The sequence below is a fragment of the Macaca fascicularis genome, chromosome 18 (assembly GCF_037993035.2).
Source record: "Macaca fascicularis isolate 582-1 chromosome 18, T2T-MFA8v1.1".
Classification (NCBI taxonomy): Eukaryota; Metazoa; Chordata; class Mammalia; order Primates; family Cercopithecidae; genus Macaca; species Macaca fascicularis.
The window spans coordinates 18,560,509-18,579,839 of NC_088392.1; the positions used below are offsets into that span (position 1 = coordinate 18,560,509).

Consider the following 19,331-nt stretch of genomic DNA (forward strand, 5'->3'; position numbering starts at 1 on the left):
TAATTCTGAATGATTTCAAAAGGTTACCCACATCTTATATTTGCTTTTTTTTAACTAGGGAAGAAAGTAGTTTTTCAAAACAAAAAGTGATCTGGCATTTGGGAGAAACAAATTGTAGCACTGTCACTATTATCTAATTATGAAGATGTATATAGATTATTTGGCCTCACTGTAATTCAGTTTCCCAGTTTGAAAAATGAAGCCCAAATAATTATAAGCAACCTACCTCTTGTATTATTTATACTTGCAGATAAGTTTCTTCATAAAAATATTACCATTGCTATTAAATAAATATAGAGTATATTCTTTTTCAACAACCTATTATTTCACCACTTCAGAATAATATTATTAGCTTTAGTCTCTCAAATTCTTAGCAAAGACCAACGTCAAATAGCACTTGACATTGGTGGCTGAGTTTTCAAGTTATTCAATGAGTTTAATACCCTCAAAGAGTAACATAAAATTTCAACCTACTGCTAAATAAAAGCAATGGTCCAAGAAACAAAAACCAAATCAGTAGCAAAGAGCACCTCTAGAGCCTAAGATTGTATTTTCTGGATACCATTTCCCACTAAAACCAGGGCTCTTTGAAGAAATGGCTTCAGGGTCAGTGATTGTTAAATTGTTAATCAAAAGACCAATCACACAGCCCCTTTCTAGTCTTGCTTGGTTGAGGATCACAAACCACCACTCATAAGCAGCATCAACTGCTGACCAACTGTAGTGACCCCTTTCTTGTTTGCACTGAGTTTGCGTATATAAAAGTCATAATCTTCTCCTGGAAAAACTCCTGCTTCCTAAATAAGCTGGGGCAATAATCACAACTTTCATGCTTAGCTTAGTAAAACCCCACAAAAACTTAGAATAACAATGATCATTTTTAGGGAACCTTTTGACTCGTCAAAATTAATAACAGTATATTTGTGAGGAGCTCTAGAACAAATTAGGAGACAAAAACTCCAAACATTGAGTTGAAAGCTTCACTAATTGGCATGCTGAGACCTCAACAAAATAGTGACTCTATGTCTCCCTCGAAGACTCACTAGTTCATTTCTGCCCAAACCTTCAGAAACTTATCATCTTGCACTTGATCTATTCATACATGGTTTCTTTATTCCATCTTCTCCTGAGTCTCTGACCTTTTTACAGTGTTTTTCTCAGAAATACAATAATCACACTGCATAATATCCCCTTAAAATTGCTTGACTAGAAGACAAATCTATAGAAGTTCATTTAAACTCTAGTCTCAAGGAAGTTAAAGGCTCTAATTAAGGATCTTCCTAATTCTCGGGAAGACAGACAGAACTTTACTATAGAATTCAGATTTCACTACACACATATTGTCCTGGGCTACCACATATGTATTAATTAATTCACTTAATTGTTAACCCCTCAGATATAGACAGACAGTTAAAAGCAGTAGGAGATGAAGGACCAGGAGATGATTTAATAATAACCCAGATGGATATCATTCTTTCTTTTTTATTAAGAGATAGGGTCTTGCTTTGTTGCCTGGGCTGGAGTGCAAGGACTATTCACAGGTGCAATCATAGTGCACCACACTCGAACACTTGGACTCAAATGATCTTCCTGCCTTGGCCTCCTGAGTAGATGGACTACAGATGTGTGCCATCATGCCTAGCTAATTTTAAAAAATCTTTTGTAGGGACTTGGTCTTGCTATGTTGCTCAGGCTGGTGTTGAACTCCTGGCCTCAAGTGATCCTCCCACCTCAGCTTCCTGAGTAGCTGGGACTATAGACACGTGGTACCATGCCTGACTTAGACGGGCTAATTCTAAAACTGACCTTCAGTGGGAAAGAAAAAGAGGAAATACATAACATAAGGTCACTGCAGAAGCCTTTTTCTTTAGGGTAGATTGAACAAAAATTTAAAATTATAAATGAAAAAAGGATAATAGGAGATTTTATAAAACTGTATTTCACAAAAAATTAGCTGGATGTGGTGGTGCGTGCTTGTAATCCCAGCTACTTGGGAGGCTGATGTAGGAGAATCACTTGAACCAGGGAGGTGCAGGTTGCAGCGAGCCGAGATGGCGCCACTGCACTCCAGCCTGGGTGATAGAGTAAGACTCTGCCTCAAAGACAACAAACAAACAAACAAAAACTGTATTTCAGAAAACGTTCGAAAAATATTCTGGGGTAGATCTAATAGTCATAAAGGGAATCTTGTCCTGTTTTTGTTTGTTTGTTTGAATAAATGGGCCCAGACCTCAAACAATAAACTTAGGGGAAAAAAATCAGAAATGGAAAATTGCCACTTTAGAAAATCTCCAATGTACGACTGAACATTTTCAGAGAGCCTTACTAAGTAAAATAGCTGAAAACAAAAAACAACTCTATGGTGTTGCAGATAAAACAACTGGTTCTTAAAAATGAAAACAAGACCAAAGGTCCTGTGATAACTAATAATTGGGAAAGAACAATGGCCACTGAAAGAACTAATGTCTGCTATTAACCAAGAAATAGAGGGGCAAATACCTAAATACCCAAAATGCCACTCCAAGGGAGACATTACTACCCAGAAATTCTCTGTCCATCCTCCAAACTCCCAAAGCCAATCATCTAGAAATACATACGAATCACACTACAGCATTCTTCATACAGGTTCTACTTCAATATTTATCTTATTAATATAGAGTACTAAATTCCTCAGAGTAAGTTCTAAAGCAAAAGAGTAGCCACTTGACTGAGAAGTAAGTACAAAAGTGGGAAAAAGGCTACTTTTTATCTTTAAAAAAAAAATCTGGTTGTACCAAAATGTGAAAGAAGATGTATAAGACATACTTGTGGGTACACAGTAAGTTGCAGGAGGCTTCAAGGATAATGGTTTACTAGAACTATTCAAGCAGTGGGAATTTCTCACCTCAATCTGTTCCTAAAACAACCTTTAATTGTTATTTTAGGGCCATTACGAGAAGAAAATTCATTTTTTCCTCTTGTACAACTCCTACAAATTTGATAGGTGGGTATCTACTCTACAATTAAAACTGTCAAATAAAATGGAAGGGTTATTTTTAGATGTTCTTGAAAATTCTAGAAAGAGACATTAAGATATTGACACTATGTTTAATTTGAGAAATAACTCTAGTCCCAGAATTAATGAAAAAAGATTCCAAAGAATCAACAAAATAACTGGAGCAGATCCTATAAGAATCCAGATGGATTCTTCCCAGATTATCATGAGTCTTTCTTTTGAATGTACATAGAAAGGTCAGATCACGCTCTAGAAAAGTTTTAGCAATACGACACGGCACACAGCAAGGACCCATTTAATGCAACAACATTGCACATACCGAAGACCCGTTTAACGTGGCAACATACCAAATACCCATTTAACTTGACAACATGGCACACACCAAAGACCCATTGTGTGTTGAGCCTATCCCTTAATCCAGGAGCCAAGAGTTATTCTCCTTGCCTCAGAGCAACTACAGCCTCAAAAAGTCAAAGCACCTTCAGAGTTCCTACCTAGAATCACCTGTAAATTTGACGCTGCAACATGTGGAACTATCCCTAGTGCTAACTAAAATATCAACTTTCTTCTGTTAGTTGGCTAATTATGAAGACACTTACCCAGTGAAAAAAATGTCATGACTGTGTTTCTATAGCGTGATCAGTGTGCATGGCCTCAACCGAGTTTTTGGACACTGCAGTCCAAATCCTGACTTAGTATTTTTTGTTGATGACTCTAATTTTACAGAGTCATATGCTAGCCTGGATATATAACAGTCCGCCAGAGAATAAAATAATGTACTAGAAACCAAACTGATTTAAATGACCCAACTTGTGGCCCTCTCTAGAGCATGTCAAATTGCTAAAAATAAAAGCGCTATGATAACTGATATACTTCTGCAGTCATAATTTCTTGATGCTTTGATGCTATCCAAAGAAATTGTGGCCATAAATGTTGAGGCCCACAATAAAAGAGACTCTGTAAAATCTAGAGAAAAAAGGCCGATAACTGTGGAAGATCATGTAGCAGATCAACAAGCTATGAATTAAAACAAAGTTATGTATCATGCTGAATGGCATGCTAAGCGGGAGAAATGTCTATTTTTCATAAGAACATGTCCAGAAACACACAAAAATTTCCTTAAAAGTAAAAAAATAAACTCTAAGGCAGCACAGTATTTAGCAATTAGCAGTTATTAAGAAACATTTCTAAAATAACTTGAAATTAAGTTTGAGTTACTCTTCATATGTCTTACAGCAATCAATATACAGTATAAGACCATCCATTAGGCTGGGCGCGGTGGCTCACGCCTGTAATCCCAACACTTTGGGAGGCCGAGGCAGGCAGATCACCTGAGGTCGGGAGTTCGAGACCAGCCTGACCAACATGGCAAAACCCTGTCTCTACTAAAAATACAAAAATTAGCTGGGCGTGGTGGTGGGCACCTGTAATCCCAACTACTCGGGAGGCTGAGGCAGAAGAATCACATGTACCCAGGTGGCAGAGGATGCAGTGAGCTGGGATCATGCCATTGCGCTCCACCCTGGGTGACAGAGCAAGACTCTGTCTCAAAACAAAACAAAACCATCCACTAATATCAATACTGATTAATTCACAGTAACTAACTTGTTTCATGTTCAGCTTTCAGTACACAGAAGTATACAAGGCTTTAACACATGACAAATGCACCAAGATTTTAATACATGACAAGGCCTTAGAGGAGTGTCTGGCTTTGATCTTACATTACAATTCAGGAAAAAGGTAGAAAAATGCAAACTTACACTCATCTCGGAACCTGGGTTCTGCGTTAGGGCCAACTCTACCAAATGTTTTTATGATCTCTGTATGCAAAGAATGTTGGTCTTGATACTGAGGATCTTCCAGGAAAGAAGCCAACTGCATTTTCACCCTTTCCAGCAACTTAAAATTGGATATTGTACAGTCATTTTATAGAGTATTGAAAACTGAGTAGTGTTGTTAAAGTGAAAGACACATGTTAAACATGACTTACAGCAGTGGATTAAAGCAACCTATATTCCAAAGACAGTAGAAATTTGGAATTAAATAAGTAGTTATTTAATCTTTTGGCTCAGAGAAGGTTTCCTCCTTTGCTTATGCTTATAAATTCTTAATTAAAAAATACAAATGTTCCTAACAAATCATAACAAAAGAAAAAAATCCCACTGTATTTAGGGAAAAGTAGGTACATTTATGATTATTTTGTATCTAAATTATAATTCTTAAAACAAAACACACTGTAAGTTACCCAATTATTCACCTTCTGAAAGCAATGAGTCATTAATGACTTATATCTTACTCACATTTCCCTAAAAGACATTTTTATTTTAGGATTCGAGAACATGTTGAAATTCTGCTAAGACTGCAAGCTTTGCAGAATGATGTGCTTTTCCTCTGTGGCTTCACCAGTGAAATATATAAGTGAAAAAATGGAAAACATTCTTTCTGTAACTAACAAAACTTCAGTTTTTGTTATAAAAAATCTATATGATGAAGGAGTTTTATTAAAACTTTTCTCTTTTGGGTAATATGTCCACAAATAATTTATGTTCTAATCTACAAGGTTTTTTTTTCATTTGTATAAGGATATACCCAATATAATAACAAAGAATAAAAATCTGATACCAGTTTTGAGAAGTGTCTTACAGTTAGTGTTGCAAACAGAATCTAAAAAACTTGAAATCAGTTTCAGAATCAAAATACACCTTAAGAAGGAAGACCTTGGTGGTCTCCTGAAACAGGCATGACAGAGGGTCTGCCCAGACGATGATCTACTCTGCAACAAGAGGATACCAGTCTACTAAATGACTTTTACGGCTTCATATCAGTGACAGAGTTATCAGAATACAAGTGCCCTCTTGCCTTCATTGATAACTGAGATACATTTGTGTTCCTGATGTTATCTGGGAAAACAGTCCTGCAATCTCCGCAACACTGGCAATCAAGAATTTATGTAGATTGGCCAGAAGCCTACTGGATAACAGCAGGCTTTGGAACTAGACCTGATTTGAAGGATTATTCAAAACTGCAATATCCAGCTCGGCTTACAACAGAACATCTAGCAAGCTTGTCCAACACACCTTACTTTGTTGTTGATCTGTTTTGTTTTGTTTAAGGCTTTTAGCAGCCTGAAGCCGTGGTTTTTAGTTTCTGTCTCTAGTGATAAGTAGAAAAGAGGGATGAGGAAGGGGCTTTACTGGCCCAATCAGAAAGAGAAACTAAGAACTCATGACTATATTCTCTCCCTTGGACATCCCTGAAAGATTGGCCTATACTTAATGTTCTGATTGAGAGGAAAGACTAGAGATTTCCTTAGGATATGGAAATATACCTTGGTTAGGCTACCATGTTTTCACATAGAGAGATCCTCCTCTGGCCTATAACTAACTAGGGCACAAAATAAAAGGTAAGATGCTCCCTGCTGTCTACCACCAGATACATGTATCGTGATCACCTCAATATTACACAGACATAAATAAATTTCAATTATTTCCTACCTCTCTTTGAATTACTGTTTCCATAATAGTGCCAAAGGCTGGAATTGTGGCAATCCTGACAGAGCTGTTAGAATTAAAAAAGAAAGAAACTGAAGCTTTGAGATGAACAATGAGTATTACTAAAATGTATATTAAAGTAAGTACAAGGTAAATATACTGTATTAGTCTCTAGCAATGACAAATTAAATAAATTTAAAAAAAGCAGACCAAGAAGAATGCTCAAAAAGACAGACAGGATAACTTAAGGTCGCAGTCTGTGAAACTCACAATTCAGGATCACTGGACAAGGTAACAAGGGCCGGAGCAACCCGCTTGTCAACTAACGCTTCACTCATGCCTCGAAGAGTCAGCTGTAAACCAGTCAACATGCAATAAAAAATGGTTTGGTAAACTGGAATAAGAACTGGGTTAGCTGTGACTGAGGATGGGCAGGCAGACTCATTGGCCTTTCTTGGTTTAGTCATCCACACGAGACATTAAAATGTTAGGCCTTTGGTTCATGCTACTACACTTACTGGTAACAACCTGTTAGTGAGATTAGGAGAGCATCCCTTCTTGGCTTGAAAGAAACAGTCCATCAGCATATTTTAGGTTATGGAAGTATTTATTGAGCACTAATATACTAATATATTTTTTCAATACATGGCCTCCAAATTACATTTACAGTGAGGGTTGATTTAAAAAGAACCATGATATATAAATAATAATATGATAAAGTTTAAAATCAAGTAAGTATAATCCAATATTATTAATTTAAAGAGATTCTTCAATAAATTTAAGAGCTGATGGTTATTTCTTGGCAGGCACATTTTGAAAGGGATGCTGAATATAAAAGGCAGGGATGACACTTACATTTCAGGGTCACTGGAGAGAGTAATGAGAGCAGGAACAACCCTCTGAGCTACCAGAGTTTCATTCACCCCCTTCACCAACAGCTGATTGGTCAGCACAGGGGGTATTCACAGGTGATGCACGGAAAGAGCAAACACAGTGCGCCACGGGAAGAAGGAAGGAACAACCAAGAGAAAGAGAGAAAACACAAAAGCAAAACCAAAATTAGAAGCTAAGCAAATACTGCTTCTAGAGTGCTTTCCAAAGGCAGAGAATGCTTAGGAGGAAAATAAAGCTTAAGTAGCCTAGCGTCCACGAAAACAGATTTTGTCACCAGTTCAATAGCAGTTTGTACTTTTGGTCAAAGAGTCTAAGCAATTTCAATGTCCATCAAAATGCAACTTAAAAGAATACTTTTTTAGCTTCTTTGACACATACTGTGTTCTACGGTTAAAATTCTAGAAGTAAGGGTGGTATGCTTTTATTATGACCAACAGGGTACAAACTGGGCTATTTTTAAACCAAACTCACATAAGTAGCAGCCACCACTAAACCACTTATTATTGTGCTATAGCAAGTGTATTTTAAAACCACATAGGAAAATTCCTAACCTTTTAAATAATATAGCTTTTTCTTTTGAGGTACAGAGCTACAATGCTGTCTATTGGAAAGTATTACACTTGGGAATCAGATCTGGGTTCAGACGCCAGTTCTCCACTTATGAGCCATGTGGTCTTAGATATATAGTATTTTCCATCATCTCTTGAAACGCAAGTTTTCTCATCTGAAAATGGTGATATTGTTATCTGCCTCAAAGGGCTGTTGTGCTATGAATTTGCAAATAACATACCTAAATACTGTGCCTGACAAACAGGCATTCAAGAAAGAGTTTAATTATTTCTATTACTGCAAGAATATATGATCTGTAATATGTTTGGAAGAAATGATCTAATTTAAACAACTTTTTGATAGTTAATATCTAAATATGACTTTGTTTTAGATTTCTTATAAATTCAAACAAAATTAAAAATAAAAAAGATGAGTAGAACTAGATCTCTATAATCTAATCACAAAACAATTCATTTAGCAACCAATGCTAAATTGTAATACAAGAGAACGATACTGAGCCATATACGTTTTGTTTGATAAATATTACTGAAGTTTATGAGTTCAACCGAGAAGCACAATCCCCTTCTCAATTTCAGAATGTAAGCACATATTAATCCTAAATGCTTACCAATCTGTTTACCTAGTAACTAGTACTTAGTCCTCACAGAAGATCAAAGATGTCACAGAATTTTTAGTAACAAAAATCTACCATTGTGTGCATATGTGAAGGTATTCCTCCTATATAACACATCAGAGAAAGTAACTCACTTTATGTGAAGATTCTTAATTTTGCAATGATTTTTCACCATTTACCAATTGATTCATTTTAGAATCTACTTCAATATTCTGAAATAATTTTTATAAAAAAACACAGATAGGCCGGGCGCGGTGGCTCACGCCTGTAATCCCTGCACTTTGGGAGGCCGAGGCGGGCGGATCACGAGGTCAGGAGATCGAGACCATCCTGGCTAACACGGTGAAACCCCGTCTCTACTAAAATACAAAAAATTAGCCGGGTGTGGTGGCGGGCGCCTGTAGTCCCAGCTACTCGGGAGGCTGAGGCAGGAGAATGGCGCGAACCCGGGAGGCGGAGCTTGCAGTGAGCCGAGATGGTGCCACTGCACTCCAGCCTGGGCAACAGAGTGAAGACTCCGCCTCAAAAAAAAAAAAACAAAAAAAAAACCACACAGATAATAAAATGACAAAGAACTTTTAATATCTTAAACATTACAGATATTGGATAGAAAGAAATAGGACAAGGAAGTTCAAATATTGTTAAATACAACCTTCTTCTCTGTATCATTTTGTAAGTAAGATTGCTTAGATTTGAATCAGTATCTTGAAATTTCTGTTATTTTGAGTCTGTCAAAAGCATTAAAAAAGACGATAATGTAGGGGACAAATTCATTTTTCATTGGTGTAGGGTTTTTTAAGTTCAATTTCTTTATTAAGCTAGAAAATCACAAAGTACATTTAAGAGCTATCAATTGTTATACACTTTAACACAATATATCATTTGATCTTTTCACTTGATGCAGTAAGTACAAATATCATCAATATTTTAACAGATGAAGAAACTGAGGCTTAGGTAAGTAACTTGTCCAGGGTTTTAGAGTCTAAGTCATAGTGTCTGCAAAGGAACTCTGTCCCATCTGACTTAAAATCCATGACTTCTTTGAGTTGTGTTCTAATGTGACATGCTCAATTTCCTTATGATTAAAATATATATGAAGTTCTTTTCTGCATCTTTTGGGAAATTTATTATAACACATGATAAATTCCTCTTATAAAATAATTTTATTAATTCGCTACTTCAAAAAGTAATTTATATTCTCTTATTTAAAACAATGGGAATAATATGATTGATTGGGTTCCCTCTTTTTGTCCTGCTGTCTAAAAACTAACCTAAATTTATTAGTGAATTTCAGTGACCATATCCTATTAAGTTCTTGGTATAAGCATTTCTCATTTTCTTCTCAACAGTTTCTGGTCTCACCTTTTAAAAAAAGAATTTTTTTTATGTTTTGATTTTGAATTAACTTTTTTAGGATAAGCAGGCGTAATTCTAAATTATAAAGCATTGGTATCAAAATAAATCTTATGACCCTTTATTCTTTTAATACAATTTTGTTCAAATAAGAATCACTGACAAAAAAGGAACTTTAATTTCTCTTACTGATAACTTTTTCTGACATGCTTATTGAAATGTATCATTAATGAATTTGAAAAACATTGAAACAGTCTCTCAAACAAGACCCAGAAGTTCATCAACGACCTGAGAGGACACTGAAAACTGCTTAAGCATAGATAGATATAGTTTCCAGACCAGCACTGACAGCAAACAGAGAAACCAAAACCAGACATAAGCCACATACAAGAAGGCAGAAAACCAAACCAAACAAGCAAAAAACTTCAAAGCAAATGAACAGGGAGGATTCATTTTATTTACTTATTTTCATTTATATGGTATGATTCACCAGTGCACACTCACATTTCAGAGATGAAAGATTTAAGAAAAAGAAATGGCTTTTATGAGCTTAGAATAAAATCATAGGAAGAGAGTGTATGAAAGAAATAGCTCTTCATTTAAAAAGATACTTTTTTCTTTTTGGGGAGAGGAGATTCTGATGAATGACTTTTCTTTCATGGTCATGCCTCTTTTTCAGCATATTGAATAATCAAAACAATTTACATCCAGAAGGAACTTGTACTAGACATAAAACCAAATAGTGACTTTGGCATTCATCTTCACAAAAAACCTCTGATTATGGCTTTTTAAAAATTGCTTCTGTATGATAACTGAGGGAATAACATGGATGGAGAATTTTCAGCTTCCTGACAACAATGGAGTCTTCTTGAATTCACAAATCTAACTTACATATTTCAGAATTTTAGAAAGCATATATTTTAAATATATCACTACCCCATCTCCAATTGCAATTTATTTTCAATTGTGGAGAAATTCTGATATTCAGCAAGAGTTGAATTATCCAAGTCTTTTTATAGAAATAAATGTTTAGGTATTTTAAGAATCACATGAATATTGGGGCAATTTTAGTTTGGATAAGTATATGTTCCCTATTACCATCATATATTTTGTGAAGTATTAGCATGGATGAAAAAAATAATGATAATGACAGTAAACATATAAGCATTTATTATGGGCTTATATAAAACATATAAGCACTTATTATGTTCCAGAGACTGTTTTAAGGGCTTTAAAAGCATTAATTAGTTTAATATTAACAAAAATCCTTTCAGACTGATACTTTGAGACAGATACTTTTTGTTATCAACTTTCTTTTGTAGATGAGGAAGCTAAGGTACGGAGAGGTGCAACCTTGTCCAAGTAATCTACAAAGTCGCTAGGTATCAGAGATGGAAACTGAACCCAGGCAGCCTAGGTTTATTGCAAGACTGAAGATCAACAAGAAACAGTAGACCAATTTTAGTGCTCAAATAAAGTTCTAAACCTCAATCTCACTGCTCCCTGCCTACACACATACTAGGGCTATGACATAATTTGCTATATGATGGGTACAAAAGATAGTTCTTTCAATTTCATACTTCACTTGGGTAGGTAGTAATTTAATACAATTTAGGTAAATTATCTGCTCTCCTCTCTTTTACAACTCTATGGGCAGTTAATGTATTGGGATGCTATTCTACATATGAAATGTTAGGGAATAGTGAAGTAGGAGTAATCAATAAAATAAACATTTCCGTAATTGCAATAATTCGTTTTCTAATGCTACTGATAAATTCAACTATATTTTACAATTTGAAAGATATCCTATGCTTTTTCAGTTTATTTTAGTAGTCATTTACCTCAGTAAATAGAAAAGTATAGTCAGAAAGAGTTATGTAAGTTAGAAATTAAAATAAGATTTAAAAGATAGTTGGAGAAATAAAAGTGATAACTGAATAACATTCAAGGAACCAGTAAGGTGAAAAACCATTTTTAAATATGTTAAAGCTAAATTTCTGCCCCATCACACAGTACACAACTAGACACTGTTAAAAGCCATAAAATATATATTAACATAACATGATATCTTTAAAAAAAAAAAAATTCCTTTCTTCTTCTCAAAAAAAAAAAAAAAAAAAAAAAAAATTACAATTGAAACCAACAGAGGCATCTGTTGACATACCTCAAACATTCTAGCAGCAGTACACCTGACGAGTGCTGAAGTATGGACAACACCATACCACAAAACAGTTAATAGTAACTCATGGTAGGCTGGATTTGCACTAGAAGAAAAAAAAAACAGTGTTAAAATGGAGAGCCACAGTCCCTTACTGGTATACTGAAAAACACAATATTTATAAGGAATATTAATGATAACAATATTTGCAGAACATATGGAATGACTTTGTTTGCTTATATAGGTTGCAACTAAGATTCTCGGCCAGGCGCGGTGGCTCACGCCTATCATTCCAGCACTTTGAGAGGATGAGGTGGGCAGATCACGAGGTCAAGAGATCGAGACCATCCTGGCCAACATGGTGAAACCCCGTCTCTACTAAAAATACAAAAATTAGCTGGGAGTGGTGGTGCGCACCTGTAGTCCCAGCTACTCAGGAGGCTGAGGCAGAAGAATTGCTTGAACGCAGGAGGCAGATGTTGCAGTGAGCCGAGATCGCACCACTGCACTCCAGCCTGGTGCCAAAGCAAGACTCCGTCTCAAAAAACATACATACAAACAGACAAACAAACAAGATTCTCTAAAAAAGGATGTCACCTTCCTTATACAACCACAATCTTTTAGCATATTCGGAAATCACACTTTTAACTTCTCTAAGAATTTGCAATTGTGACAGATAATTCCACTCTTTTTAATAGCACACAAGTTAAAATTATGAAGAAACAAATTTCTCCATGAGGAAAAAGGAAAGACCACTGGACTAAGAGTCAGGTGGGTAAGTTACAACTTCTGTGGGTCTTGGTTTCTGCATCTATAAAAATTAGGGGAGCAGTACATGTCCTATGTATGTCACATGGATGTTGTAGAATCAAATAAAATCAACTCAAACCATCTATATGGAAGGGTATGTTGGCTGTGAAGCCTATGCAAATGAAAGGTGGTATTATTAACAAATGCATGAGTCTGTTTTCGGTAAAGACAGATAAAATTACTTTAGCAGCCAGATGATGTGATGATGAGCAGGACTAGGCAAATCAAACAGAGTGAAAACAGGAGCCAAAGAAGCTGGCTTTCACTTGGGGCTCCTTTTTCAGTTCTGGGAAACTAAATTTTCTTCAAATCTGTACTTGATTTTATTTCTCCAACTGCTTCAAAGAAAACGTATGTCTGCACCCTTCTCCCTACTTTTTAAATTACGATGTATTGATTACAAAATACTAAGAATGAACAAATAAGCAAAGCCAAAAAACAAACTAAAATACACAAAAAAACCCCCTTAAGTTTCAAAACCAAGAGAATTGGTGTGCATGTCAACTCTTTGAGACTTAAAATATGTACTCTATACATCCAATCTAAAAACTTTATGTGCCCCTTAGCAAACTATAAGCTGTTATTTCTTACCCCAATTCCACAAAAGAAGCCTTCAGGCTATCAAGAGGAGCATGAGATAATGAAAGCAGTGTCATTACATCTTCTAAGAATCCAACTAACAATTTTCGGTCTTCTTCCTACAGAGGAAAAATACTGATAATGAATATCCAAACAATCAAGTAGAACTAAATACCATATTTACCTATCTATAATAAGAAAATGTTACCAAATAAGGGGAAAATATCCAAATTTGGAAGCTATTTTAATTAAAAGATATTTATTAAGCATATCTATCATCAGAATGGTATGAGGACAAAGACTATCCTGATACTTTAATTTAGACCTGTGGTCTAATATAGTAGTAGCCACTAGCCACATGTGGCTACTTATATTTAAATTTAAATGAGAAATTATGTAAAGTGAAAGATTCAGTTCCTTGGTCGAACTGGGTACAGTGCAAAGGCTTAATGACACATGTGGCAAGTGCCTATCTGATTGGACAACTCAGCTATAGATTATTTCCATCACTGTAAAAAGTTTGGATGGTTGGTCCTGATTTAGAACATTAAAAGGTATAATCTTTTATTAAAATTTACCTTACCAATTTTAGTTCCCATGAATTTTGGCTCTACATAGTACAAACTACTAGAACAGTTACCCCCTTGTAGAAAAAATAGTAGAAAATTGATTTCTAAGAAATTATCTTTGCAATATCCTAGTGATGAAAACTGCATGCTTGGTAAAATATAGACTACTGTGTTCTTTTAAGAAACAGATGCACACCTTGATTAAAAAATACCTTGTATTTTTCAAACTTTCTTCAACGAACTATTATTACTTTCATAATCAGAAAATATGTTAGAAAAAGAAAACCTGCCAAATTAAGAGAGTAAAAAAAAATAACTTTGTATGTTAAATTAACCTGAATGTACATGGGAAGGGAATCTGATAGTCTTTCAGAAAATAAATACATAATAAAGTCAAGTTGACACTAGGGACATAGGAGGTCAACAGTAAAGAGCTTCTGAATGTATCAATAGATCCATGAGGAAGACTGGATCACCACCTACCCTTTTTTTTTTCCTACATAATCAGGTTAGTTTAGAATGAAGTAGAGATAAGGACTGACAAAAGTAATGGTTAACATGAAAAAAGGATGAATACAACAGTTTCAGGACACGCAGTTTAACTGACAAATCAGCATCAGGGCATCTCTGGAATGGGGATTTCACCCATTTTTAGTTACCTACTATTTCAAATATAAAATAGACATAACTTTGGAAAACAAGCTGGAAATCTGAGAAAAACCTAAATGTGAAATAAGAGCTATAAAATAAGACTTCTAAATAAGTATGAATTCTTTTGATTTTTAAAAATTTACTAAAATCTTATTTATCATTTTTGGAATCTCAAAACAAGTAATAGTGCTTATATATTCAAGTAATTACTTGAATCTCAAAACAAGTAATACTGCTTATATATTTGATTCAAGATAATTTTTGTTTACTATAACTTACCCTAACAAAAAGTTTTGTTTAGTAAGATAAACATTAACTGCTGGTATGTGCTTCCTAAAATAAGAAACACTGGCAATCTGTGATTGCTACCTCAATATACTATTTATTTTGTAATAAGCTGAAAAGTTCTTATCTTTTTACAGATATGAATAACATATTTAGACTTCATAATGTCTCAAAAGAAATGCCCCTTATTCATTTATTCAACAGATCCATTCTGAGGGCCTACTATGAGCCAAACCTTGTTTTTGGCATTTAATTACTATGATTTAAAATGTTATTTATGGTTAAAATAAAAATATTAACAAAACTTCAAGAGGATGAAAAAGAGAGAGAATAAAATATTGACATCACACAAGGACACTTTCCAAAGTTAAAGAGGAGAATGGTAGGCATACTGTTGTGTCTGGCACTGTTAGGACTTAGTATCTTTGATCTCCAAAAATTTACCGAACAATAGAGACAATTTATTAACATACATGACTTAAAATATTTAACAAACAGAAAAGTATCCATATCAGGGTAGTATCAGAAACTAGTGTAGAAAAGAAAAATTTAAAAGAATACTGTGCCACTTTAACAGAGCTGTAACTTCTATTGCAAGGTAATATGTGATACTGTAACTGTATTTTAATACTATAGGATGATTTAAATTTGTCTTGAAAGAAGAGTACAATAACTGGTACCAAAACAGATATATAGACCAATGGAACAGAACAGATGCCTCAGAAATAACACCACACATCTACAACCATCTGATCTTTGACAAACCTGACAAAAACAAGAAATGGGGAAAGGATTCCCTATTTAATAAATGGTGCTGGAAAAACTGGCTAGCCATATGTAGAAAGCAGACACTGGATCCCTTCCTTAAACCTTATACAAAAATTAAGTCAAGATGCATTAAACACTCAACTGTTAGACCTAAAACCATAAAAACCCTAGAAGAAAATCTACACCATACCATTCAGGATATAGGCATGGGCAAGGACTTCGTGACAAAAACACCAAAAGCAGTGATAACAAAGGCCAAAATAGACAAATGGGATCTAATTAAACTAAAGAGCTTCTGCACAGCAAAAGAAACTACCATCAGAGTGAATAGAATGGGAGAAAATTTTTCTAATTTACCCATCTGACAAAGGGATAAAATCCAGAATCTACAACAACTTAAACAAATTTACAAGAAAAAAACAGCCCCATCAAATTGGGCAAAGGATATGAACAGACACTTCTCAAAAGAAGACATTTATGCAGCCAACAGACACATGAAAAAATGCTCATCATCACTGGTCATCAGAGAAATGCAAATCAAAACCACAATGAGATACCATCTTATGCCATTAAAAAGTCAGGAAACAACAGATGCTGGAGAGGATGTAGAGAAATAGGAATGCTCTTACACTGTTGGTGGGAGTGTAAACTAGTCTAACCATTGTGGAAGACAGTGTGGTGATTCCTCAAGGATCTAGAACTAGAAATATCGTTAGCAAAGACTTGGAACCAACCCAAATGTCCATCAGTGACAGACTGGATTAAGAAAATGTGGCACATACACACCATGGGATACTATGCAGCCATAAAAAACGATGAGTTCGTGTCCTTTGCAGGGATATGGATGCAACTAGAAACCATCATTCTCAGCAAACTATCACAAGGACAGAAAACCAAACACCCATGTTCTCACTCATAGGTGGGAATCGAACAATAAGATCACTTGCACAGAGGGTGAGGAACATCACACCCTGGGGCCTGTCATGGGGTGGGGGGCAGGGGGAGGAATAGCGTTAGGAGAAATACCTAATGTAAATGACGAGTTAATACGTACAGCAAACCAACATGGCACATGTATACTGATGTAACAAACTTGCACACTGTGCACATGTACCCTAGAACTTAAAATGCAATAATAAAAATTTAAAAAAAAGAAGAGTACAATAAATATGAATTGCTGTACTTTGAATTTAAAGAGCAAAATTAGTAAGTTAGTAGTGGGTAAAAGTTCAGGAAACCATTGGAAAAGGTGTTCTTTCTTCATTCTTACATTCTAACTTCTAAAAGTGCTTTATCCCAAGTCAGTATTTCCACCTTACTGGTGGGACTGCCTCATACTTAAAAATTACTATGCTTTGAGACACATCATATGTTATTTACTGCAAACAATGTTAAGTAGAGTATGGCAGCCTGTTACATGGTGGCCACCACTGAACCACACCTCCTGGTTCACACCCTGGCTTACTTCCCTTCTTTTGCTTGAATCTGGGCTGGGCCTGTGACTTATTTAGCAAGGGACTGCAGTAGAAACCATGTTGTGCTAATTCCAGGCCTAAGCCTTAGCCTAGCAGATTCTGCCTTTTCATTCTTGGGAGGCATTAGCTACCATGTGGTAAGTCTGGCTCTGCTGCTTCAGAAGCCATGTGGAGAGAGAGAGGTCCTGAGACTTACGTAGAGACCCCATCAGCTAACCCACTTATTGCAGCAACAGAAGTGACTGCCGGCAAGAACAGCAGAAGAGGACAAAGCTGAGTGAGGCCCAGATTACAGAATCATGAGCAAATGAAACAGTTATAATAGACGATTATGTTTTGGGGTAATTTCTTATGTAGTAACAATTAAGAAAAATAAAGTACAGCTTAAGCATCCCTAATCTGAAAATCCAGAATGCTCTAAAATTTGAAACTTTGTGAGTACCAAACTGATACTGTGTGTGAAAGCCTGTCATCATTTGCTGTCGCTGTTTTTTAGCAGCTGATATAGGTATTCTGTGCTTTGCTACCCTGAGCACATTATTTTTTTTTGCTGTATTGATGATATGTCATATTTTCTTATTGTTAAGTACATATGTGTGAAAAAGTATAAGAAAATGATTGCTTATTGGTAGCATATAAATGCAAAGTCAGGAATGATGGTGATGCCAACCAACCAGATTGTCCACATGGTGGCTGAGACAGCGATTCCTTTGCTTTCTCATGGTTCAATGTACACAAACTGTTTCATGCACAAAATTATTTAAAATATTGTATAAAATTACCTTCAGGCTATGTGTATAATGTGTATATGAAACACATTTTGTGTTTAGACTTGGGTCCCATCCCCAAGATATCTCATTATGTATATGCAAATACTCCTTTATCTGAAAAAAAAAAATCCAAAATCTGAAAACACTTTCATCCTAAGCATTTAAGATAAGGGATACACTCAACCCGCATTATTAAAAAGTACTTAGCTAAAAATGATGATAAGGTATAGTGTTCTACAGTACTCTGTAGCTTAGTTCACCTAACGTATGTGCTCTGCTTGTCATTTATTTATGAAAAACTTATGGAACACAGAGAAACTCTGCTAAGTTAGTATAATCTAACACTTCTAACAAAATATCAAAAAGCTCATAATCTCTAAATTTATTTGTTCAAGTGAGGTTTTACTCAGGCCCTTATTATTCAAATATGCTATCCATTATAAATTATTTATTGAATAAAATAAGTAAATTGTTTTCCTTGGTTTATAGCAATGTCACTTACATTAAGAAGACACAATACAAGGTATTTTTCTAAATGAAAAGACTTTTACTAGAGAGTAAGAATTTTTCCCTTACCTGAATATAACACGTAAGGACTCCTGTTGCATAAATAGGGACTGTAGCTTTAGTGAGGACCCCATTTCCTGCTGAGGAATCTAAAATTATTAAAATAATTTTAAAAAAGTAAGTATATTTTAAGTGTAAAGAAAAAAATTGTAATGTGATTATATTTAAAATTACAACTGTTTACTAGGTTACAAGGAAATATTATCATTACTTTGAAAAACATGTTTTTTGGTGGTTGTAAAATACAACTTAGTGTTTCTTGAAGAGCCATTAGCATAAACATTTCTGATAAATGGGAAAGAACTTTAATAACCCAAACGAGATGTTATACTCTTGATTTCCATAATTGGAAATCAGAACTTTCTTCTTGAAAGTCTTCTAATGGTCCATATAGGCAGGTTGTCCAAAATTTTTATGCTTTCAATTTGCAGTTTAGTAAAATGTAAACGCACTCACCTAAAAGCACATAGATATATGTTATTTGATCTATTTCTAGATATGAGGTAGTTTTCAGTACTAGCCTGATTTCCTGAGCCCCTCCTGCATCCTCAATACAGTTTTCAGCCAGACAAAGCCCTGATTATTTTCATGGAGGGGGAAGGAATCATGCTAAGTAAAGCAGAGAAAAAAGGGAAAGCATGCAACCATAGTTGTGTGCCCTGTAACTACTTTACAAGAGATTTTCTTATACAGCCTCTATGGACAATTTCAAAAGAAAAGTTGTGAGAGGACAATTATTATTCACAGCACCAAGAGCTCTTATTAACTGATCATGAGGCACTG

General features: G+C 35.1%; 1 protein-coding gene across 20 annotated transcripts in view; it reads right to left on the reverse strand.

Moving 5' to 3' along the window:
* RELCH (RAB11 binding and LisH domain, coiled-coil and HEAT repeat containing) overlaps positions 1-19,331 on the reverse strand; it is a 121,741-nt gene that overhangs the window by 20,798 nt on the left and 81,612 nt on the right. For 8 of the 20 annotated variants that reach the window (XM_015439671.4, XM_015439670.4, XM_045377788.3 and 5 more), the window contains 6 exons: positions 18,558-18,637; positions 13,476-13,582; positions 12,081-12,180; positions 7,342-7,424; positions 6,490-6,553; positions 4,756-4,894 (listed from right to left, as the gene is read on the reverse strand). In XM_015439671.4, coding sequence (XP_015295157.1) covers positions 4,756-4,894; positions 6,490-6,553; positions 7,342-7,424; positions 12,081-12,180; positions 13,476-13,582; positions 18,558-18,637 — 573 coding nt within the window. Of the gene's footprint in view, positions 1-4,755; positions 4,895-6,489; positions 6,554-6,756; positions 6,840-7,341; positions 7,425-12,080; positions 12,181-13,475; positions 13,583-17,993; positions 18,096-18,557; positions 18,638-19,331 lie in introns of those variants that run through there. The other 12 variants (XR_012427220.1, XR_010582812.2, XR_012427219.1 and 9 more) reach the window with 8 other exon arrangements.